Source organism: Chelonia mydas, chromosome 17 (genome assembly GCF_015237465.2).
Source record: "Chelonia mydas isolate rCheMyd1 chromosome 17, rCheMyd1.pri.v2, whole genome shotgun sequence".
In the NCBI taxonomy this organism is placed as follows: Eukaryota; Metazoa; Chordata; order Testudines; family Cheloniidae; genus Chelonia; species Chelonia mydas.
Genome location: NC_051257.2, coordinates 1456956 through 1480955, shown reverse-complemented (window position 1 = coordinate 1480955; position 24000 = coordinate 1456956). Strand labels below are relative to the sequence as shown.

General features: G+C 52.9%; 1 protein-coding gene across 4 annotated transcripts in view; it reads right to left on the bottom strand.

Moving 5' to 3' along the window:
• Nucleotides 1-24000, bottom strand: part of SUPT6H (SPT6 homolog, histone chaperone and transcription elongation factor) — a 40412-nt gene that overhangs the window by 8427 nt on the left and 7985 nt on the right. For all 4 annotated transcript variants that reach the window (XM_037880184.2, XM_037880186.2, XM_037880183.2 and 1 more), the window contains exons 3-30: nucleotides 22815-22973; nucleotides 22537-22607; nucleotides 21896-22091; nucleotides 21104-21188; nucleotides 19943-20216; nucleotides 18525-18626; nucleotides 17758-17874; nucleotides 17077-17166; nucleotides 16364-16506; nucleotides 15626-15777; nucleotides 14571-14669; nucleotides 13209-13338; nucleotides 12955-13105; nucleotides 11857-12011; nucleotides 10711-10906; nucleotides 9844-9983; nucleotides 9642-9759; nucleotides 8671-8747; nucleotides 7755-7890; nucleotides 7096-7233; nucleotides 6601-6768; nucleotides 5861-5988; nucleotides 4511-4718; nucleotides 4225-4372; nucleotides 3775-3917; nucleotides 2342-2482; nucleotides 938-1133; nucleotides 561-799 (exon numbers count right to left, since the gene is read on the bottom strand). In XM_037880184.2, coding sequence (XP_037736112.1) covers nucleotides 561-799; nucleotides 938-1133; nucleotides 2342-2482; nucleotides 3775-3917; nucleotides 4225-4372; nucleotides 4511-4718; nucleotides 5861-5988; nucleotides 6601-6768; nucleotides 7096-7233; nucleotides 7755-7890; nucleotides 8671-8747; nucleotides 9642-9759; nucleotides 9844-9983; nucleotides 10711-10906; nucleotides 11857-12011; nucleotides 12955-13105; nucleotides 13209-13338; nucleotides 14571-14669; nucleotides 15626-15777; nucleotides 16364-16506; nucleotides 17077-17166; nucleotides 17758-17874; nucleotides 18525-18626; nucleotides 19943-20216; nucleotides 21104-21188; nucleotides 21896-22091; nucleotides 22537-22607; nucleotides 22815-22973 — 4100 coding nt within the window. The remainder of the gene's footprint in view (nucleotides 1-560; nucleotides 800-937; nucleotides 1134-2341; nucleotides 2483-3774; nucleotides 3918-4224; nucleotides 4373-4510; nucleotides 4719-5860; nucleotides 5989-6600; nucleotides 6769-7095; nucleotides 7234-7754; nucleotides 7891-8670; nucleotides 8748-9641; nucleotides 9760-9843; nucleotides 9984-10710; nucleotides 10907-11856; nucleotides 12012-12954; nucleotides 13106-13208; nucleotides 13339-14570; nucleotides 14670-15625; nucleotides 15778-16363; nucleotides 16507-17076; nucleotides 17167-17757; nucleotides 17875-18524; nucleotides 18627-19942; nucleotides 20217-21103; nucleotides 21189-21895; nucleotides 22092-22536; nucleotides 22608-22814; nucleotides 22974-24000) is intronic.

Below are 24000 nucleotides of genomic sequence, written 5' to 3'. Positions count from 1 at the left end.
TGTAATGGGGCTGCATTGTTTTGTTTTTTACACTTCAGATAAGGAGTCACAGCGACCTGAAAAGGTTGAGAATCACTGAACTGGATTAGCTAATGGGCTCTTCTAACACTGATCTCTAGGATTCTTTTACACAGAGCCACCAGTTACTCTAAAATCTGAATAGAGAGGCTGGCTGCCGAGCATTCGCTCAGGAACTGGAAGTGAGGGAACCTGGAAGCTGCTCCCAGACAGTCCGGAAGCACCTGTGAGAAGAGTAAACCCTCAGGATCCAGCTCCCAGCCTCACAGGCTGTCCATGGCTGGTTCCATGTTTCTCACCCAGCTTTGTGAAGCCAGGAAAGGTTTCGGTTTGACGGCCAACTTGTACTAACGTCTGCTGCAAGCCAGGAGTGGTAGCACCCCAGCTTCTGCTTCTAAACGCCAAACGATTCAATCCTTTAGCAGTTCCTCTGGGGTGACTGTGCCCACCCTCCATGCTGAGTCAGCTTTCATCTCCCATTAACTGGGCTGCAATTCACTCCACCAGGTTCACGTCCCCAGTCATGCTTCCACCGCTCTTACCTCTGTGTTAATCCAAAGGGTGGAGCCCAAACTGAAGGCGTTCTCCTTGCCCTCCTCTCGGACATCCACATGCTGGTAAATCCCATCGTTCACCTTCCAGGTGACAGTCAGGTGGTTCTCCCCCTTGCTGCTTGGCCGGATGATCACGTCCCCTTGGTCCATGGTCTCCATCATCTTCTCGGCTTGCTTGAAGCTGATATTATGGAATGACGGGTGAGCGATCACCCTCTTGATGTATGCTGTAGACAAGTGGGCGGTTAGCATTCCCATAGTAGCGGTTTCATTGCAAGAAACATCCAGTCCCATTTCTTTTCCCTGGGGCAGACTGCGAATATCCATGCCCCAGGTTCTCAGGGCCCTAGAGAAGGGATACTCACTTGTGCGCTGCTGTTTCCTCTTGTAGTCTTCTTCCTGCTTGTGATCTGCTGCCTCAGCATCAAAGTCATAGTAAGTGTCTTTGGGCAGCTTCCATTCATTGTTCTTATCCATCAGGTCTGACGTCCTGCAGGTCAGGTCTGCACTGAACTTCTCAATGTCTATCTTCATGATCCTACAGTGAACAGTCATTCCTACCTGCAGAGGAGAGGCAGACTGGATTACTCAGCAGGTGCAACTCACATGCTGCACCCGTCACTCGGAGAGTGTCCTATCACAGCCGCACCAGGTGTGGTAGGCTTACCTTGAGTATTTAAAGGGACACATCAACCTGAAAATAAAAATTAGATATCCCTCTGAAAGCTGTTTATCTACCACTGTTACAATGACCCTACAGAAGACTAGACCGGGAAGGGATTAGAGGAGAATCTGACTCTTCTCCAGTGTTTTCTCTTTGGCATTTCACAGCCCTTTGCATAGTCAGCTTCCTTGTTCTGTTGCTGGTGTCCCCTAGCGCCTCGGAGCTGAAAGGGGAAGTGAACAGAGAGCAAGCAGCAGTCAGGTGTGCACACATAACAGGATGGGGCGGTGGGCGGAGCACCTTTTCAAGCCTGTCCAAAAGACCCTTCTAAATGAACAGGGGAGCAGAAAAACCCTTAACATTTTAAAGATCCAGGTCATGGTGTTTAAAGGGGCTCTAGGAGAATCTGGTACGTAGTCCATTTAAATGTGTTTAAGTTGACAGTGTCCTCTTAAAAGGGATTGGTAGGAGACCTCAGATCTCAACAGGATAGTCCTTCATCTAAACGTTAATTCCCTCAGCAAGGATCCCAAAGGAGAGCACAGAGATGAACCCTTCTCTTTTAATTACGTGCACATCTGCATTCTATACCCATGTAATTCTACTAATAGGGCCCAGGTCCCCGTTCTGACGGAGACCAAGTAACTCAGACAAGCCACAGAAACGGATTCAACTAGGAAAAATAACCCTGAGAGAGGGATTCAGCTAGGAGAAACTACCCTGCATGAGGGGAAAATGACCCTCCTGGAATCTAGCAGCCGCTCCTTGAGCTATTTTGAAAGCTGGAAACAAAGGTCAGCTCCTCATTAGAATGCCTTCCAGCCTCCCAGGGTCTGGACTTCATTCAGACTGTAATAAATCCTGCACAGTGTAATATGCTAACTGATTCACACAGTTCCCACCAGCAGCTAAGGGAGACTCGCAGTCTGGGAGAAGGAAGCGAACAAGAACCTAGATTCACTATTGATTTAGAGCACACAAGAGAAAGAGCAGTTGCAGGGATATCTGGGTGGGAGAGAGATGAGCAGGATTCTGAGCCTCTGGTACCAGCTCTTTAGAGACACCCACCAGGAGCTGGAAGAGGAGATTCACTCTGTTCTCCTACCTTCACCCTTTCTTCTGGCCGCTTAACCACCTTGTCGCTGAGAAACTTGGTTGGTATAAAGCCAGTGACCCCATTGTCCAGCCGTGTCTTCACCCCAATAGCCTGGCCAGGGCAGGAGCCACTGTCAAAGTGATTCCAAACCTTAAGGAAGTAAAGGAATAAGACACTCAGCATGGAAACCAATTTCTGAAGGCAGCACAAGTACAATACAGTTAGACACAAGAGACACATTCAAGCAGGGGCCTGGGTGTGCCAGGGCAAGTTGGGGGTAAGTTCTGTAACACACTGGCCATAGCAGCACACTGGAGAACCTGCAGCAGCTTCAGAGAAATTAAAAGACAGAGGTTTGACTGACTGAAACCGATCCATGCAGCATTCCTATGCCAGCTACACTCGGCTCATGGCAGGCAGGTCTGCGTTGCAACAAAGCAGGCTAGAAGGCTTAGGCTCTGTCTACACTTACAGCAGCGTGCAGAGTACAGGCACAACACATGTAGACCACGCCGCAGGCAAAGGGAGGCTGTGTCCGCACCCGGCACTGCAGCCTGTAGCTGCCCGACAGTGAAATGCTCCAGCAGTGGGGAGGCAGTGGGACGCTGTGCTGCTGAAAGCTGCAGTGTAGACGAGGGAGGCACTGCTTGGGTGTGTGGAAAGGGCGTGTAGGTTCCAGACCCTTGGGATTCAGGCACGGAGGATGCTCTTTTGCATGCCTCACGGTCTACGCTGCCGTTCATGCCTGTACCAGCTGGGCCTGCCATGTCTGCACCCTACACGCCGCTGCAAGAGTTGAGGTCCCTTTGAATTCGGAAGCACAACTCCGCAGCAAGGGGTGGGTTCTACTTTAGTCCCATGGGAACTGTTGATTACACAGGGTCCTGGCTATCAAGGCTGGAATATGCCACTCTTAAGGCAGGACCCAAAAATGCCACCCCATCTAAGAGCAGGGAGTCTGTGCTGGTTCTTAAATTGAGACAATGGGGGTGAAATCAGCTTATTTTCTCCACCCCATAGGCGGCTTCTCTGCATAAAACAGAAAAGTCCAGACTCTGAACAAACCCATTCTGAACATCTGTAGGGAAAAGGTGACCGACTGGCTATAGCTGAAGATCCCATCCCATGTCACACCTAGTCAGATATACTGGGCAACCCTCGCACAGCAACTAAGTGGTGCTAGCAGACCTAGAAAGAGGCAATTCCAGAAGCAGAAGTAAGTATTCATATTAGGTTTACAGCCAAAGGCTCCAGTAGGGGTTGGGGGCCCACTGTGCTGGGCGCTGTCTGAACACGAGAGGCACAATCCCTGCCCTGAAGCGGTCTCCTCTCTCAGAAGGCCCCTCCAGTACTGCATGCCCTACAGGATGCTCCGGGGGCAGCATCACATCTGAGCAGCCTGCCGGGAGACGGCACCTGCGGGAGCAGCCCGGTCACTTTACCTCACTGAGCTCCGGGAAGTTATCCTGCTGACAGAAGGGACATTGCCAGAGGCCAGTCTCGTCATTCCGTATGGCCTGATCGTAGCTTTCGCCTTGGGGCCTCCTATGGGCTATCCCAGTCACGTTGCAGGTGATCATTTTACCTGGGGAGAGGAAACAGGAGTATATCAGGCACATGCAAGGGTTGGACAGTGCCCTGAATGGGATGCCACGCAGGCCTCTTGGAGGCTACTTGTATTACTTAGTACTCCCGTACCTACGGGTGGGCCTTCCATAAAAGCTGTCAAGTGCAACACAGTCTGGTTCTGCAGCACACCAAGTAGCTGTAGACCTTGCACCGACCCAATAAGTGTTCACATAGCCGCCATTCTCACAGACCTCCACTCCCTGGTCCAGCTTGTGACAGCAGTTCTGTAACTGAGAGAGCCCTCCAAGTAGATGGGGACGTACCTATGTAGAAGGTCTCTGGTGTTTCTTTGGTCAGCATATTGAAGACCTCCTCCGTGTTAGGAGAACGGTACGGGGTTCTCAGATCCTTGTATCTGCAACTCAGCTCAGCTCGGATGTCGTACAGCGTGATGTGTTTGTCCCCGTAACCCTGTTTGTGCAACGGCATGGTTTAATGTTTGCGTCCCATGTAGGATAGAGGTCACGGTAGAACAGCCCTGTGCCATCAAACCCCAAGAGTTCAGGGCTGAAAGGCAGCTCCACCCCCTCTCCCTTCCCCTGCACAGACCTGTCTCTCCAGCTCTTCAGCAAAGGCATCAAGATCCAGGTCTTTCAGACGCTCTGGGTTTTCCAGGATCTCCTCTAGAGCGCCAGCTGGATTGGCATCCTCTGCTGATTCATCGTACTCTAGGGCATCCACTGCCATTTTTCTTGCCCATTCGTAGGTTTCAGGGTGGACCCTGGACCCATCTAGGACCTCGATGTAGGAATCCGTGCTAAACGAATTCAAACACATGCATCAAACTGGAAACTCTGCAGGAGGCCAGCGATGCCTTCACAAGCCAGAGGATGCAAAATGACTAAAGAGAACATGCTGCTGCCGAGTTGCTGCTGTTCACTTTCAGTTCACCGCAAAATTTAGCTGCTTTAAATGAACAAGAATGCTCTTAAATGAACATGAAATAGAGAAGGGCAGAGTGCAGCCTGCGGCCACCCACAGCATCTGGGCATAGCCTGCTTGCTACTGTGCACTTTGGCCAGTCTGATCGAAAGCGAGTATTGCACGTCAGGGCTTGTGCCCTGTAGCAGGAAGCTGTGGCTATAATTTGCTGTCTCATACTAGTCAGGTGTGGCTAGCTGACAATGCAACCCTCTGCACCAAACCGTTTCAGAGGTACCAAAACTTTGTCTCAGCCCAAGAGACCCTGCATTCACGTTCCTGGGGTCTGGGTCCTGTGAAGGCCAGAACTCCCAGGGAGGGGAGCAAGGCTGAAGAGTTCACCTGGCTGCCCTGTTTGTTCCCAGACTCTTCCAAGCCCAGGGGAGATAAAGTAAGAAGCAGCCCAGTGAGCACAGCACATTCCCGGCCCAGAGGCCATCCAGAGATTAGAATCGGGTTCAAACTGCCCTCACGCTTTCTATTTAACACTAGCTTTGGTTAACATTACTTTTAAGCTCTGTACATTTCTCCACACGAACTCCCACAATCGTCCTTCCAGTTTAAGAGCCAGTTACAGTCTTGTGCTGTGCTACTGCCCCAGGTTTGGGACTGTTAAAAAAAAAAAAGCATTAAAAATAAATCAAGGCGCGAGACCAGCACTAAACGCAAGAGTCTGTGGGCGAGTGTGGTGAAAGGTACAAAGACACCAACTAGAGAAGAACTGATTCTCGCTTTGGCTTCTCTTCACCACAAAGGACCCTCCCAATCACGGCAGAGAATTCGTGCTGTACTGCTCACACGAAAGTTTAGGTTGAGTTGGCCTAGAGAGAGTCAGATTAATAACCAGTAATAAACTCACTTGGCTGGACATGAAAGGCTGCTGCACAGAAATGCCTAGGAATACTGTCCCGGCAGAATGGAATCCCTTTCAGCCAGTCATTCAAGTACTAAACCCATGCAGCACCACCTAATACCAACCTGTCACCCAGCGATGCTGTGTCAATTTTGATGAAACCAGCACAATTGATGAAGACCTTGGGTCCCATGTGACACATGGTGACTAGCTGAGTCCGGTTCTCCAGCCTTGTGTTGTTTTGTTTCAGGATCTAAGGGAGGAGATTTTAGCATTAGCTTTGCAACTCAGCACATGGAGGGAACAGACATCCCAGCCCCGATGGAAGACAGGCAAGGAAAAAGAGGCCTCAGACTGAATAGTGAGGGGTCCAAAGAGAGTATCTGGTACAGCCACCCTGCTCCTGTCGCATTAGTCCTTGCTTTGCTGTACAGGAAGCATTTCAAAGCCACACGAAGGGAAGATCTAAAATCAGCACCACACTGCAGGCAGGACTGCCACACCTCTCAGGGCGAGGAGAGGTACTTGGCCTTTCACTTTGTGCTTCCTAAAGCAGCGAGTGTCCTGATACCACAGCACGCTGGTAACTGTCGGACACTACCGTCATCTCAGGAATTTTCTGGGATTGATGGATCTGCTGAGAATTTCTAGCAACACCTGGGAGAGCGGCCCGTACGCAGCTCCAAGTCCCCTAGCAGTACGATAACCACACTCTCTTGGCCCCATGGGGACAGTGCTGTCAGACACACCACGAGCACAGGCCCAGACACCGTGCCTCCCAGCGCTGCAGCCATGATGCGGACTTCCACAGAGTAGCTTTAAGGTAACGTCAGCTATGGGGTAGCTGAGACAGCTCCATTCTTACCTTGAGCAGGTGAGTCCCTTTGCGTGGCCCCAGGCCACAAACATACTGTAGCAGGGCCTGGCTGTAAGGGTGAGCAATTGCCCGATTTACGTCCACTCCCACCTCATTCACACGGTTTATGAACTCGCAGTAGAGAGCATTCAGCAGCTCCTCCTTCACCACGTGTTCCTGCCAAGGGAGAAGGGGGTCACTCATGGGGCAGGTCTACACAATGCTGTTCAAAAGCAAATCTGGGCTGACTCTGGCCCTCACAGGTGTAACCCCTCCCTTAGGCTCAACACAAGTGGAGATTTATCTTGGAGACCAAGACTAGTCTAAGGCCGCAAGGCAGATGAGCACTGCTCTCTAGAGAAAGGGAGCAGGGAGGAGTCGCGCTAGTTGGACGTATCCTAGAACAGGTGGACACCATGTTGTCTCAGCTTAGGGCCTGTTCCTGCTGTTGAAAATTCCCAGGCTTGTTTCTTTCTGACTGAGAACCCTGTAAGGAACAGTTACCTGCAGAGGGTGAAGCTTCAGACACAGGATATCCTCATCAGAGCTGCAGACCTGAGCAAACTCGATCAGGGGGTCCTGAATGCGGCGAGCCAGGGAGACAGCTTGGCGCAGCACAGGGGGGTAATCCCGGAACTCATTCTGCAGAGGATCAGAGAAGCAGAGCAAGGCTCTCACGGCTGCTAACATTAATGACAAGTGACACCAACTCAAAAAAGCACCTTTCAGCGCTCAGGGCAGGTTGGGGGATGGGTTCAAAGGCTCCCAGGGCTCTTCTACAATTAGAGCGAAGACTCCAGGAGAAAGGAGGAGAGGATAGTTCTAGTCCATTTTGTCCAGTTCCTCCCCATATTAGCTAGGTTGCAGCAACTCCGTTCTGCTCAAGTGGGCAAGGCTCTGTCCCGACCTTGCCAATACATACCCTTAGGTACCCACCACTGAGTCTCCTGGTGCATGTGTCTTCAGTCAGCCCCAGCAGGATCCCTTCACAAGCTCCTCCAACCCCAAACCCTGACGCACCCCAGCCAAGGCTCGATCATCATGCAGCAGCAGAGACCTCCAGCCTGCCTGAGGTGGTGGGATTTCAGTGAGATGGGTTATCCTCCCAGTGGCCAGGGAAAGGCAGGCCACTTGGGAGGAGCACGGGTGCACTGGTGCTTTACCTCTGACTTCCTGCTGTTCATGTAGAGAATGGCCAGCTCATTGTCCACTAGCTCCACTCCAATGGAAGACAGCTGCTGCCCCTGATCCAGTTCATGCACAATCCGCTTGACGTCCTCCATCAACATCTGGGCATCCCTGGGGAGACATGGCCAAGGGGGATTGGGAGGAAGACAAGAAAGCTGGACACTCCAATCACACTGATCTCCAAGGCAGCTCCTGCGGTGGGCATGTCACACCCCCAGCTCCCAGCCCCTCTGAACTGAGCATCGGCTGTAGGTGCTAAAAGCAAGAGGCTCCATCAGTCAAAAGCACCAAATCGGAAGCCAGCCAGTGAATTGAGTGATGCACAGCAGGTCTCTTGGGGCGTCTTGAGCCCAGTTTGGGGCTTAGTCCTTTCTTACTGGTGAAAGGTGCTCGACTGGGAGCCCTGGAAGCCTTTGCTATACAACCACCAAACATGGACACTTGGGCAGTGCAAGCTCCCCCCTTCTGCCTGGTCTGAAGGAGAAGGTCTCTTCACTCTGCTGCAGGGGCCAGCTGACCACTAGCAATGGGACTGAAGCCACCCACTACCACAGGCCCACGCGAGAGAGGTGTGGCCGACCCTGCTCTAGGGCAGCAGGGCTCTCCCAGGCTGGCTGAGCTGCGCAACGCTGGAGACAGCTGGGTTCTGGGACAAGCATTTTCACTTGGGGAGGGGGATGGGAGCAAGTGACAGATACCGCCTCTGTGGGGCTAGGCGCACTATCAGCACTGCAGAGTGGAGAGCCAACCCCTCACTCGGTAGGATCTGCTGTAGGAGCAGCAGCAGAGTCCCGCCCCGCGGCAGGCAGCAAGGGATGGGGAGGAGGAAGAAAAACGAATGGCCGGGGAGGGACGACGGGGTGGGAAGCGGACGCCAGAGATCACTCATACCTGTTCTCTCCTGCAATTGTCACCACATGAGGCTTCTTGTTCAGAAGGAATTTTTTCAGAGTTTCGATATCCTGGGCCTGGAGCACAGAAAAGAAAGCAAGAGGCTCCATGGAAACAGGCCAGTTACTAGAGCTTCCCAGTACCACACGCTGAGCACCTGTCCCAGGCTGCGGAGCTCCCATTTCACAGAGCAAATCCTCAAACCTACCTATGGCACTGACCTGCCACCAAGCTCCGCCAGACAAAACCCAGAGCGGAGTGAAGCACTGGCTCACGGCCCTTCCCAGACAGCCCTGGGAAGGGACAAGCTGGCTCAACTGGGGAGAGGTTAGAGGTGACCTGCTCACAGAGTTACAGGGAGACTGAGCCAGAAATAGAAGCCTTCCTGATTTCCACTGAGCCATGCTGCCTATTGCTAGCTGGCGGGGCAGAGGCGAAGGGCCCTGAAATGGCAGCTCGAATACCGCAATGCACACAGGAGCAGTGACACCAGCTCCAAAAGGGGCAGAAGGACCAATTCAGACCATCTGTAACTAATGGACAGCAAGGCCTGTTTCTAGCCTTTCCAGAAGTCAGACAGGCCTTTTCCAAAGGCTCCCTGTGCAGCGAGCAGAGTTCCTCAGCAATCCCACCTGCAAACTCGGGACTGTCCCTGCCCCCATGCACTGCTTGCCTTACAGCCCACACTGATCTGGTCTGCAGCAGAGATCGCTCTCCAAAAGGACCCTCTCACCCAGCCAGAACATGCCCCCTCCTCTCCACTCACTGATCCTAGGGCTTATTCCAGAACTCTTCCATTCACAAGCACACAGCTTTGCTCCCAATTCTGATCCATCGGCAGGATGCAGCCAGATACGTCTCAGACTCAGCTCTGACCGACATGCCTGGGATCGCTTCCTGCTGACTGCAGTCCACGTGCACTGTCCCACTTCAGTAATAAGCTTGTGAATACAGCCCCTGCCCCAGCTCACCTTCTTGTCCCGCTCCTCCTCCCGCCAGGCGTTCCGTCTTTTGGTGAAGTGCGGCAGCCGGAGGAAGTCTGTAACCTCGCCTTCGCCATTAACCAGGGCACAGAACACGGGGTGGTCTCTGCAAAACAAACAGGGTCCCCCTGAAGTGATGGGAACAGGCTAGTATGGCAGGTAAACTCAGGAGCCACCCTGTCCCTCATACCTGGCAGAGGAGAATGCAATGCCCAGCACCCGAATTCCCTTCCCCTGATTTTCATCCATGAAATCGTCGTCTTCCTCCACCTGCTGGTCTGGACGGTAGGGAGACACCTTTAGCCAGTTGTACAGCTTCCGGCTGCAAGCCTGAAGGACAGGAAGAGGGAGGGGTGTGAGGGAGAAAGCCAATCTCCTCTCCCTTCACATCCCATCGGGCATACGGGCCTCCACTGGGCAAGGTGCAGACGGCACCCTGCACTGAGCATGATGCTAGGGTGAGGCACAGAAGCTAGAGATGCTGCTCCTTCCAGCCAGGACAGCCAGCTACTGGGTGTTCCTCTGGGGCCAGAGCTCCCAGCTAGGATCTGTACAACCTCACAGGCCAGCAGCTCCCAGCACGCTAAGCGAAAGATCTTGTCCCCGGGGAATCTGACTCTCGAGCCAAGGAATTACCTTGCTCACTGCTATGGCAGTCAGGATCCGTAAGCAACAAGAGATTCCTGTTTCTTCAGCACAGAACCGGACATCCTCCAGGGACCTACTGTCCATTGTGCTCTAGGGACTGAAGGACTAGAGCCCTGATTTGCAAGGTCTGATGGGTAGACTATCCTAGTACAGGTGACCCGGGAATGGGCCAGTTAGAGTTGTATCTAATGTTTCTCTTTCCTTTCTACCCAGGGAATGGAATGAGACTGACTCACGGATGTTCCCGTGGGTCCATCCCCAACCTCCTCCTGCCTTTTCACTATCCTCATGTATCCCCATCAAAGGACTCTCCCCCGGACTGCCTCCTACACTTGTAACCTCTGAGTGTGACTCCAGCCCTGCCCAGAACGCAGGCGACGAGTCAGCATGGGCCCCAAGCACCTCTCACCTTAATGACGTACTCTTTGGCCTCAACCAGCAGCTTGTTCTTCAGCTCTTTAGCCATCTGCACGTAGAGGAACTGGTTGAGGGAACGTTCGATGGCCATTGTGCGCTGACGATTCCACTCCTGCACCTGGTGGCTGAACTCGTCCCGGTAATAAAACTGCTTGATTTCCTCAAAATACGTCTGGTCACTACCATACCTGTGAGGGGGAGAGACGGAGGGGACGTCACGCCAGCTCTTGCTGAGCTGCCTGGGCCTCTAGAAATGGGGTGCCCGACAGCTTTCCACGCAGGAGACGTCTGAATCCCCAAAGCAGATGTGGAAGTGCTGCAGGTCCCCAGAGGCCATGCCCAGCTTCAGCTGCAGCAGAGCCTATTCTTCCCTGCTGTTGAGGGCTAGGCTCCAGGAAAGGGTGGATGTTAGGCTGTCACCCCCTGGCTGAGCTGCTCTGGTCATGCTGGGGTCTCTTCACTTGTGGCCTGCTCCTGCCCGTACTCCTAGTTCAACTATGGCTGGCAGAGGCCTGTGCTGCGGTGAGGTGGTGGCTCCTCAGGGCCGGGGAGCTTCCTGTCGGTCAGCCTGAGGGAGGAGCTAGCTCTCCCAACGTTCCCTTAGCCAGCCTGCCAGACAAAGGGGCCCTGTTTTACTCATCCAAGGGCTGTGCTAGCAACTTGCCTGGAAACCCAAAGCCCCCACCAAGTCTGCATAATGAGGGGCAGCCTGCAGAGACCAGCAGGCCCCAGAGGTAGGAGCAGACTGGTGGCTGGAACACCTGGAGTGCTGCACTGGGGAGTTCCCATACTCATGGGCCAGGTCTCTGAGGAAGTGGAGGATGGCTCCACAGGCTGCACTTAAGGGGTGTCTGTTGGGATAAGCCTCGTCTTTCACGTGGCTCCGTTTGTTGTCCTGATACCAGGATCCATACGTACGGCCCTGTCTCATTCCACAGCATTATCTCAACTGCTCCTGTGTCAGCAAACCTGGCTGCCATGGAGAGGGGACAGGGCTCCACTGCACGATGGAGCGCCAGAGGGATGGGAGCTGGGGCCAAGGAAGCTGGCAGGACAAGAGTGGCAGTGGGGGGCCGTCAAAGGGACTCCGAGGCTATGGGGACGCAGGGGGGAGAATGCTTGGCAGAGCTGGCCTCACCCCTCAACGCCTTTCATGTCAATACTGATGTCGATGCTCAGCAGCCCCTCCTCCTCAGCCAGGCAGATTTTCAGAAACTGGTCATCTCGCAGCTCCTTCACAGGCTTGTTCTTCAGGTACTTACAGGAATACGCATAGTGGGCTTCATCAACATCCTGCCCCCGGAGAGAGGAGACGAGACACCGCTGAGTCAGCACCCTAGGGCCTTGGGTAACGAGTGCATGGCACAAGCCCAACCCCCCCCCCCCCAAACTAGGAGCCAGCCTGGCCATGTCGACACTAAGTGGACTATACCGGTGGTGGTGGCATAACCCAATAGCGCAGGTGCAGCCTACACCGACGGGAGGGGGTTCCCCAGCGATGCAGGAACACCGCCCCCGCCGCAGGCGATGGTAGGTAGGTTGATGGAACCATTCTTCCATCCACCTAACCGTGTCTACACTTGGGGTAAGTTGACATAATGACGTCATTCGGGTGGGGATCTGTCAAACCTCGGAGGGACCTGACCTAAAGTTGACCTAACATTCAAGCATAGACCGGGCCTTAAGGTCAAAAGCGGGTTTTTGAGATCCCGATTTCAATGCCTGCCAAGTTGCACTGCCCTTCCCCAGAGTCTGAACAGGACTCCACAGACCACCCCTAGCCCTCCCAGAGAATAAATGATGGCGTCAGTGTCTTGGCAGCATGAGCTCAAGGCCATGAAATGGTGGGAGTTAAAGCTGAGTTGCAGCATGCTGACGAACTCCTGGGATAAACCCCACGCTGGCCTCTCACACCCCCAAAGTGTTCATGCCCCATCAATGACCAGGTAGGAGCAGGAGCGGACCCTAACTACACCCCCCCAGAGAGGTCTCAGAGCTGCCACGGTGGCCTTCATCCAGCCCTCCCCAAGCCAGGCTTCAGCACACAGCAGACGCTAAACCCTAAGCACTGCCCCAAGAACGGAGCCAGGGCTGGACTCAGCACTTCCCTTTCGAGGCAGAAGGAGCACGCCCATTATTGAACCATGCACGAGTGACCGTAACTCCTTGCCTCTAGGTCCCACGCCGGGCGGCCCACCCCAGCCGACGCCGTGGGAGCAGTGCTCCACTCCCGTACCTTTTTACCCTTCTTGGTCGGCGCAATGTTGAGTTTCGCTCTCTCTTGGAAAGTCTGTCTCAGGACCTGCCTGACGAGCGGCTCTCGGGCTATCTGCAAGGCCACCATGTAGCGGGCTCCTTCCAGCACAGCCTCAGGGGTCGGGAACTGACTGAAAAGAGCAACAAAGCCAAGACACAGGATGTGAGAGTGCCGATGGCATCTCTCCCCACACAACCCAGAAGGCCCAGGCATGGCGGCACCTGCACACTGACCTACACACGTAATCCTTGGCCAGCTCCAGCGGCTCTGCTGGGAACTGCTCTGTCTCATGACGCTGGTAACTGTCCCGGAGATTCTCTCCAAACTGCTCCGGCGTCAGACCAAACTTCTTAGCCAGGCCGTCTAGAGCAGAGAATGCACAAGTACACAAGGAAGTGCATCTTTGCAAATGCTGATCAAAACCACCCACCCACATCCAGGAGACAGGGCCCTGGCTCCTCTGAGTGAGGGCAGCTGCTACAGTATGCCGTAGTGCGTTGAACACCTGCCTCCACTCTGCAGCCAATGAGTTCATTTTATCATTGAAGTGTGGTGTTGTCGTGGGGAACTCATGCTATGTCCTATGGAATCACTGTGTGATGACAGACAGAAGTAGGATAGGCTTATAGGTGTATAAGACTGACAGGTATTTAGGAGTGATGAGTATGTATTAGGTATATAAGTAATGCACGGCTGTAAAGCAAGGCCTACAGGCTAAGGCCTGTAAGATGTCAGCTTAGCCACCATAGGCCTCAGGCGTAAGGAGACTTGACATGAGTGACTGACCTAAGACTGACCCTATGCCAATAAGCCCACAAGATTACTGTGAAGGATGTGCCAATAGGGGATGTTATGGAAAATATGTCCTATGTACCCATCCAGACCACAAGACACCTGATTGGAACATAATGGAAAATTCTGTTCTGACTATAGATTACCCTGGAAACAGGTTGATGTAAGTGTCAAGATGCTAAAAGAAAAAGGGGAACTAAGAACAGGCTGTGAAAAGCAGGGCACCCCCAAAGTTTTGGGGTATAGAAGTACAAATAAGGAAAAGGGGGGTTGGAACCTCCTACACAAGCAGAAGGCGTGGTCAGAACAAGATAAAAGAGGTTCCCTGGTTGGGCTAAAGTGGGAAGCCCTGAGGTGAGACCCGCGCAGGAATCATCCCTCTATCGATGCTCACCGGTTGAGAGATCCACTAGACTGCACAATACCTTTGGCATGTGAGTACAAATACGGCCTTGGCTATTGCTTGGGCTCTCTCAGCTTGTGTGGATGAGTATGTGCATGTCACTTACAATACATAAAACATTTTTTTTAACTTGTAACTGTGTGGTCATTGTATTCGTTCTTCATGTGCTCCGAAGAGCCGCCCAGGCCAAGAGAATCCTGAAGCGTAACCTTGACCCTACTGAGCCAAAAAACGTAGCACCGCAGGAGCCACGCTCACTCCTAGGGATGCTAGAGTTTAACCAGAACTACCAAGTGAATTTTAAATAGAGGCTACGACTCCCAGACCTGATGATGCACTAATGCTGAACACTCCATGCCGGTAGCCAGCTCATCACGACTCACCAGGCAGAAGCCCTTACCCAGTCCAGCGGTTTGACAGATGGTGTACATATCCCTGCGGGATGCCTGCTTCAGCTCGGGCCCCTTCTGCTCCTCATCTTCTGCATCCTCTCCTTCACCTGCAGAGGAACAGTGTATTCAGCATGGTGTTTATAGGGACACACTTGTTAGACACCTGCAGTGCTGGCTGACTCAGCAAGAGTCCTGTGTACTCCGCTGCAAGCTGGAACTGCCCCTGCCCCAGGGTCCCTGGATTCTGGGACACTCCAAACTGGAGAATCTGCTGCAGCTTCAGACCGCTGACCAATGGACAGGTGCACTGAACAGTCAGTACTGTACCAGTAGGCTACGGAACCTGACAGTAAGTTCAATTGTTCTCTGCTTCTGCCATTTTAATTTTCAGCATGCTGCAGAACTTTGTAGTGAAAGCCCGTAATTGCCTTAGGAAAGGCAGTTCCCACATTCCTACAGTGTCAGGAGAAGCTGGCGGTCTTGGCAGCTAGTTGAGGGGCATGTGGGGTTTCTGGCACCTGAGAAGATGTAGGATGTCGCCTGGGATCATATTGGCTATGAATGGGTTGGACTGATGGAGGGGCAGCTTGACAATGGCTGGTTTACAGAATTCCACAATGTGGCTGACCCAAAGCCACCCGCATCTTCAAATACTGGAGGTGGGGCCTGCTGGAATACAACTCCCAGCATTCAATGCTCTCGTTTGATCTGCGACGACCCTGAAACCTATAGCTGCCACAGGCTGCACATGCAGACTGAAGATGAGGGTGGCTGCAACTTGCTCCAGTCTAGGTTACTGAGCTGCAGAGCTCAGTCTCCTGGACAGTTGCAAAGGGCAGGGATCCCTAGAAAGACTTGTGACAGATCAAGAGCTCATTTCAGATGGAAGGGAGCAAGGGGGTGGGGCTCGGTGAATCATGCGCACACACGCCTGTGCAGGCATGTGCTTGGCTGAGGGAGGAGCACGCATGCTGCCTCTAAATGTCACACAATCGTTTTAAAGCAGCAGCTCCAGCTGCCCCAAGGTCACAAGAGCAAAAAGCCGAACTCATCTGGGACAAACCTTCGGCCTCTTCACCATCCTCCCGCATTCGTTTATGCTTCTTTCGGCTGGCTTTGGCAGCATTCTGCATCTTGGGGATGTCTCGCCCGTAGTACAGCAAGAAATGGTTATACACATCCTTCAGCTCATCCATGGACTGCACGTCCTTCAGCCTACAGTGTGCAAAGGCAGCATGTCATTCCCGTGCGGCCCTGAGCTGGGACCCGTGCACAAGGAACCAGCTCTGTGGTGGATTAGTCTGGCAGAGGAAGAACTCCGGTTATTGCCCTCTGAATGCTTACAGGCAAGGAAGCTTCAGTCTGTTTCCCATCTCTCTGGCTTCACAGGGCAGCTCAGACAGAGAGACTGCAACAGACAGGCATTGTGCTGCTATGTGACCATTTCATACTGAAAAGGTGCTTGGTGCTGGGATGCGATGGCTATAAAGTAAAGCAAGGGACACCCTCGCACCAGAGTTCTTGCTGGCCTTTTCAGGAATTAGAAAGTGCTTACTTCTGCTGTTTGGGAGACTCCAGCAACATCATCCCTATAGTTTGCAGTGCTCGATGCCTCCCAAACAGCACATAAAAACTGCCCTGAACTCACTTGTAGTTTCAGTGGGTCGTGTTCACCCCAGAGATAGCTGCATTTCAGGGTGGGGGGGAAGCGATCCCGTTTTGGACAGCGCGCATATCAGTCTGTAAGCCACTTGGGGGTGAAAGATGCTGTATAAGAACACAAAAGGTTATGGGACCATACCTCTCCATGTCAGTGGTATCAAGCGCCCTTATCCCATCAGCCAAAGGTTTGTCCGGATCAGCAGAGATTTGCTCGTACTGATAGGCCTGCATCTTCTCAAACAGACGGGTCAGGTTCTGCTTGCGGATTTTTAGCTGGGTCCACTGTAACACGGTAGCAGAAATAAGTGTGCGCGAACCCTTCTCTGGTTGGAACCCGCTGTTTGTGGCCCTGTCTCACTGCTACTTCCCCCCCTCCAATCTCGCTGCCAAGGCAGGTTCCTGGCCGCTACTGCTACTAGAACATTTGCCAGCAAGACAACATCTCTGACAGCTGAGCTCACATCTGGTAGGCACGGCAAGTCTCAGCTCGGAGACCTGCGTCCAGAGCAGGCTTTGGACAGAGCGCACCAGGAGGTCCTGGCTCGCTGCTGCTGCTGGAAGAGTCACGAGACCACAGACAAGTTTAGGAGAGAGAACAGGGCAATCCCTCCCTTCCCAGCCAGGTATTCCCCATTGCCAAATGGTAGCAGAACCCCAAGAAAAGGGACGGCCTGGTCTCCAGTGTCAGGAAAACGGGCTGCAGCGTACCAACGTGGGGCTGGATAAACCTAGGAGACCCGGGGGTCAGAGACATTGCCTAACTGCTGATGAACTAACAATGGGTGGGGAGTGCAATGCGTCTGCTGAAGTCTCAGGCAAGCAGCATTCTAGAGCAAGTCCCTTGCCCCTCACCTTTTCATCCCACTGCCAGACCCTCCAGAGGTCATTGATGTGCAGCTCCGGCTCTACATACTCCTTTCGGTAGAAGGCGATGAATGGGACCTAGGTGAGAAATGAGACCCATCAGTGCCCCCCTCAAGGACAGACCCACTACTGGCAGTCAGGAGTGCGGAGAAATGCAGTTACCCCAGATGGTGGGGAGGAAAAGCTTCCGGGACTGCAGCACACAAGGGTTGTGTGGAGCTGCCCTTTCCTGCCTTGCTATGGCAGCGTATTTAGCCCAACCCCAATGTGCGGGATTCTGACAGCCCCAGGCATTGCCCTCCATCTCCACTCCCACAAAAGTAAACCAAAGGGGCTCTCAGTCTTTAGGTAGCAGTGCAGGTGACAGTCTGGGCTGAGGTGAGCGTGGATTACAGATTACAGCCCCTGGAGGTCGAGTCACCATTTACCCCTTCGTCCCGCCTCTTAACTACAGAATCTTCATCCAGCCTTCCCCTGCAGATGCTCTGGCTCCTGCAAGGCCAGGTGCGCTCAAAGCAAGTCACCCGGTGCTGTCCCCGCTCGTGCTGGCCCACGTGAACGCTTTCCATTGGCCCAGTACATTGGCAGCCGCTGCATTAATCCTTCACATTCCAAGGCAAAACTAGCTTAGACCCTTGCTCCCAACCCTTCTGCAGAATTGTGAGCTACCTCAAAGTGCTGATTCCTCATGAAATTCAGGGCTTCTTTAATCTTCTGTATGGTGCTGGGCCCCTTGCGGCTGAAGCTGCTACTGGCCTGGCCCCGGTCCAAGTAATCAGAACTTTCCTGAAAGAGGGAATATCATGTCTAGCGCTTCCCACGGCCCCCTCCCCAGGACGCTGGGCGGGCCGGCCTTGTCAATGGGGAGACAGGCCCAGCCAAAGGGAACATGATGTCCCCAATTAACAGATACTGGTTTGAGAGCCCAAAGCATCATTCTAGCCCTGAAAAAAGAAAAGGAGGACTTGTGGCACCTTAGAGACTAACAAATTTATTTGAGCATAAGCTTTCGTGAGCTACAGCTCAAGTGCAGTTCGGATGAAGCATCTGATGGAGGTGACTGAGAGCTGATGATGAATAATACTCACTATACCCACAGCACTGCTCCAAGAGCTTTATGAACTACAACGCCTCAGGGCCCCCTGAGCAAGGCATCACCACCTTCAATTCACAGAGGGAAACTGAGCCAGTTGCAAAAGTGACCTGTCCAACGCCAGAGAGAATCAGTGGCAGAGCAAAAACAATTCCGGTGTCCTATCCCCCATCCTCTTCCAGTTTCACCACTACATAGGTAAGGAACCCAGGCATCAAGGGTCCCAGTAAATTAGGTACCACCTCACTCCAAGAAGAGTCCAGGAAGTTTCCCCAAGCAAAGCATGCTGGAGAGTTAGAACAGTAGTCACCTCAGACCCGGGGTCCAAGGAGAAGCCTGTTACCTGCAGCGAGATGGTAGGTGTGGCAAAGGCATTCCTGTAGATCCAGTCAGCTTCTTCCTCCAATTCATCATCTTCAGCACTCTTCACAGGGATGGAGCGCAGCTGTGTGGGAAGGCAGGGTGAAGAGAGGGCCATGTATCACCTGTGGCTTGCATTACACATCGGTTCTGAGGGGCCCACAACCATTCCTTTCATTCCACACATGCCTGGAAGGTCTCAAAAATGCCTGCACCCTAGGGGCTCTCTTGACAGCAGCTTTTCAAAGCATGCATCTTTGGACTCCGGGACCTACCTGTGCCCAGCTTCATGCTAGGTCACCACCAGCTCGCTCTTTTGGGAATCACTGGCAGAAAATTCTGCAAGCGGTGCACTAGTGCCACTGCCAGTCAAACCAGAGGCTCCTAAACCACTTGTGCCATGGCCTCTTCTATTCCAATCACTCTGTACCCCGTGGGTCTAGCCCTCTTCAAAGTCACCGGCCACGTTAGCGCTACCCCTGCAGGAGCCGCACAGATGACAAAGCGCCAGTGACCGTGCCATCAGATTCTTGTCTCTCTCAGCTCCTCTGAGCATTTAATCTCCCCCACCTCGTCCACCTGTAATATGACCATGTAGCAGGGCACGACTAGTCTGGCTAGGCCCCATGACTCTTCCCCCAAGAAGAACATGGCACTCCCATGTGCAGGGCCCACTGATTTGAAGAAAAAACAACCAAACCAAATTCAATATTTAAAAGAAAAAGGTCCCTCGCAGCTTCATGCGTTTCATTCCCAGGAGGGTGGGTACAAATGTCTGCCAAAGGTTCAGGGATGCAGACACCCAGGGGGTGGGGGAGGGCAGAGAACTTTGAATGTTCCAAGAGGGTCAGGGCTTTGGGCAATGGGATGAAATTAAAAGAGGGAAAATTGAGTCTGGCTCTCAAGAAAATTCCCGAGTGCGAGATATGTCAGGCTATGGAACACTCACTGCTGGACGTAGCGAAAGCGCCAACGGCTAGGGTCACTGAAGAGGAGGTTATATTAAACACTAGAAAATGTCTTGTGGGAAATGTCCTGCATTAGTTAGGCTGGGGTACAGACAAGTCTGGAAAGTCCTAGCTCTCTCTCTCTCTCTCCCCTTTTTAATCTCCATTCTCATGAGGAAGAGCCATAATGGATGGGATCCAGCACCAGGGACATCTGGGCATAGCTGGCTGGCAGCTGGGGAACTGTACTTCACACCACACGGGCAACATAGTCATCCAGTGGCCAAGGAAAAACACACTGCAGCTCCCATCCTGCCTTTTCAGCACCAGCACACAGGGATAAGAGAACAAAGATCCGATCCCACAGTCAGGCCACACCCCCAAAGAGCTGCACTACAGGCCATCAGCTCTCCCTGGCGGCCAGGAGGCCCTCTCAGCAGCATGGAACCCTCACCTGGAACCTCTCTGGCATGTCGGTCACGCGGATCTCATTGTCCTGGTCTGTCAGGTGACTGCTCTCCAGCTCACTGGGCTCGTACATCTCAAAGATGCTACGTCGACTGATGCGCTTCTTGGCAGTCTTTTTGGGTCGGACACGGATCTCCCCTTCAGCCTCCTCATCCTCGTACTCATATTCCTCCTCCAGCTCCTCATCATACTCATTGTACTTCTCAAATTCATCATAGTCAAAGTCCACGCCGAAGATCTCCTGAGCCTCTTGCAAAGCACTGGAGGAGAGACAAAACTTCATTAACCCCCAAGTTACCTGAAAACCCTTCTCGCTGGGTGAGCATACCATGGCACCTGTGCTCACGGTTCACAGCTTCTAGTCCAGCATGGCAGGGAATGGGTTGGATATGTACATAGTTCATGAAGCTTCACTCACAGCACATGCTGCTTTGTGCGGAAAGAAGAGGTATCTAATCAATTTCCAATTAACTTGCTCCCAAGATCGTTAGAAGGGAGACCTTGTCCCCTCCCAGGAAAAGCATGGGCACTATAGAACTGCCCTGTGATGGCCAGGGCCCAATGACAGGGACTTCTCATTTACCAGAGGAGTTGCCCCCAATGCCCTTTTCAGGAAGCAGGGAAATAAACCTGGTGGAACTAGAACAAGTCTGCCCAGAGCAGTGGAAGCTAGCACTTTCTCCAGACCAGCTAAACAACTGGTACTCTCAGCAGCACTATCCCTGAGAGAGGAGCCTTCAGGCCCAGAATGACTGCCGTGCTCTCAGAGGGAACTGGGAAAGTGACAGGCCGAGGGAGTGCCTCGCCCCAGCACTGGGTGACGTGAGTAGGAATGGCACTCCCGAGGTTCCAGTTCGGACAGGAGGATGCAGATAAGGGATGGGCCTGGCTCAGGGAGGCAAGGGGATGCCTCTGCTAAAGGACTGGTCAGCGTCCCCGCAAAAAAGGGGAAAATCTTCTGCAAGGGAGGGGAGATTTGGCACTTCACAAAGTCACTCCTGCTCTAGGCCCTGGATTTCATCTTAGCTTGGTTTCCCTAGGAGGGTCCCAATGTGATGACATGGGGACAGGGAGGAATAGGCCAGACTGCCGTTGTGAGGGCTGAGGAAACTGAGCAGCCGCCCCACAAACCTCTGCTTCTACTTACGCATCCGTGTAGCCAGGGAGCTTCTTCCGCCACTTTGGCTTCTTCAGAGGTTGCCCATCATCATCCACAATGAAGTCGTCGATGTCTGGACACAGAACGGAGTTTAGGCTATGCAGAGCTCTGACAGCGCGTACGCAGGCAGCCACGGAGACAAGCCTCTGCTCCAGGTTTCAGCTATTGTTGGGTGCTAACCTAGCCAAGCCACCCGTACCATACAGGTGCCTGCTGGGGAAGTTCTAACCCCTTGAGCTACAGGGATCAGCCAGCGCTAAGCCCACACTCCCAAAGACGAAGAGAGCTTTGCAAGGCAAAGCCACCACAGCCAAAGAAAGCCTCACTGGGGGACATCAGTCACTGGGTTCAATGGAAGGAATACTTGCAGTCCATCCCCTCCCGCTGGCCAGTGATGTTGGGCTGCTGCCTAAGGGAGGACTTCCGGCAGCAGCGGGGCCTAATGGCTCAGAAGTTGTGCGATCAAATGCCCAGAGACAGGTACTCTGCTCCCTTCATTTGAAGCTGTCACTACCACCATTCTAGGGGCAAGTGAGGCCAGAAGAACAGCAACTCTAAACAACTCTCTTCCCTAGCCACAGCCTGGCCACATCTGTACCCCATGGCTGTACACTTGGTTTGGGAGGTGGGTGCAGAGCACAAACAGCAGCAAGTTCACTCCCACCCTGGAAGCAATCAGTTCCTCCACCCAAACACGGGGCACAGACAAAGCCTCCATACGCACAAGGCCTGAAGTGCAGGGAGTGAAAGCACTTGAAGCAATAGGCCACTGATGCCTACCAGATTCATCTTCCTCATCCTCTTCCTCTTCTTCTGGGGGAGCTATGGGAGCATCGACAGCCTCGCCCCCCTCTTCCCCTTCTCCATCCTGGAAGATTTCTTCAGCAATGGCTTCCTTCTCATGTTCCTCCTTCCCATAATCCTCCTCTTCATCATCCTCATCATCTGACATTTTTCGCACACGCCTGAATTTTTGCTACAAGAGTGAAGTAATCATAAGGTCCTTGTCATCACAGACACCACATAAATGCAGCATGTTCTCTACCAGAGCCCTCCCCACCCTTCCGAACACTCCCTACCCCACGGCAACGTGTCCCAACCATGGGGAGCACCAGCACACCAGTGCCTTCCATCATGTGTGCAGGACCTCCCCGGGCCTGGTCAAAGCCCTGCCTATCACTCTGAGGGCCACAACTCTACCTTCCCAACACCCCCGCACTCACCCTCGGGCTGGGAGAACTGAAGGCCTGGCCTCCATGGCTGTCCTTGACTTCCACGCTGCAGAAGTGCTCATACAGCAATGCACATAACACACCCATGCTGGGCTCAACTTTCCAGCCCCACCTTCCCCCTCTTACTTACTAACCCAAGTCCAGGTCCCAGCTCACCATGCAAAATACTGGCATGAAAAAAGAACTCACTCTTTTGACTTTGACACCCAAATTCTCTTCAATGAGGTCAAAATCGTCATCCTCCAGACGGTCGTCGAAAGCTGGCAGGAGAGAGCAGGGACAGGTTAACTCCCCATTACTGGTCAGTGCACAACACAGAGACTGAGCTAACCCCATTACTGCTCAGGCATCAGACCCTGGGAGGACACGGAGAAGCCCGTTCCCCACTCCACAGCTCCAGCAGGACACGTGTGTTTGTATGTACTGCACCGCACTGCCTGCCGCAGAGCCAAGCTTACACAACTTACTGCGTTTTCTCTTTTTGTGGCCAACATCGTCCTCCGAATCGCCAGAGTCGCTTGCCTCTTCCTCCTCCTCCTCTTCCTCATCATCATCATCATTAATGAATCCCTTTAGGTTCCCCTGCTCATCTTGATCATCAAGATTCTCCTCCTCCTCTTCTTCATCTGAAATGGGCAGTAATACAAGTTTTAGAGGGGTTCAGGACACTTCACCCAGACTATTCTAGGTTATTTGCAATGAGCTCCTCTCTCAGCTTATCCATGGGGGTCGGGGGCGTCACAGAATTAAACACTTTCAACCCGCACTCAAAGCAGACTCCTGCCCAAGTCAAAAGCCCAGCATTTCAACAGCCTTACTGGGCTCTGTCTGCATTGAGAACAGAATTACAAGCAGGTCTCATTACTGAAACAATTTTGTGGCGCTGAAGTGAATATTAGTCTCCAGTGAGCAGCTGGGTTACCCTAGCTGACTGCCTCTAGCTCTGTCCGTCTGAACCGTGGAGGCAGGCTGCAACGAGCAGAAGGCCAGAGATTCTGGAACCCCCGCTCTTCCCCCTCAAACAAAGCTCAAGTTCATGGACCTTCCCAGCTGGCTCCAAGGCCTGTTCACTGGAGCTCTCTCTGCAGAGGGAATGGAGGGGCTGCGTGTGTGTCTGGGGAATTCCTTTGCTTTATTGGGTAGCATCAGGTGGTTCTAGATGTTGATGGCAGGTGATTTGGTACTTGGGAATAGAAAATACGCTTCCAAGTGCTTGGAGGAAGAAAAGCACTAAAACATTGTATGGGACTGTCTAGAGCCTGCCCTCCTATGCTCATTATGCCATGGCTTTGTCAGGTGTTCCCCACAGATATAGGATGCTAAACAGAATAACTAGGGATCAAATCCTTTAAACAAAAAAGCACTGAGGGCTTATTTACACGGGGAAATTTACCGACAGAACTATAGCAGCATAACGCCGCACGTGGCCGCTCTTACTGCAGACTACTGGTAGTTCTCTCCATGGAGACAAGATTTCCCAGTCAGCACAGGACACACTTGTGTGTCTGTTTCTCAGGAGAGTGCTGCCTTATATGGCCTGGTGGCAGGATATAGTTCACACCACAACCCTCCGCCCCGCAGTGATGAGAAGGAACCTTGCTACGCACTGAAACATGGAAGAGCCGCCATGACTGCTCAGGGCATGCTGAGAGC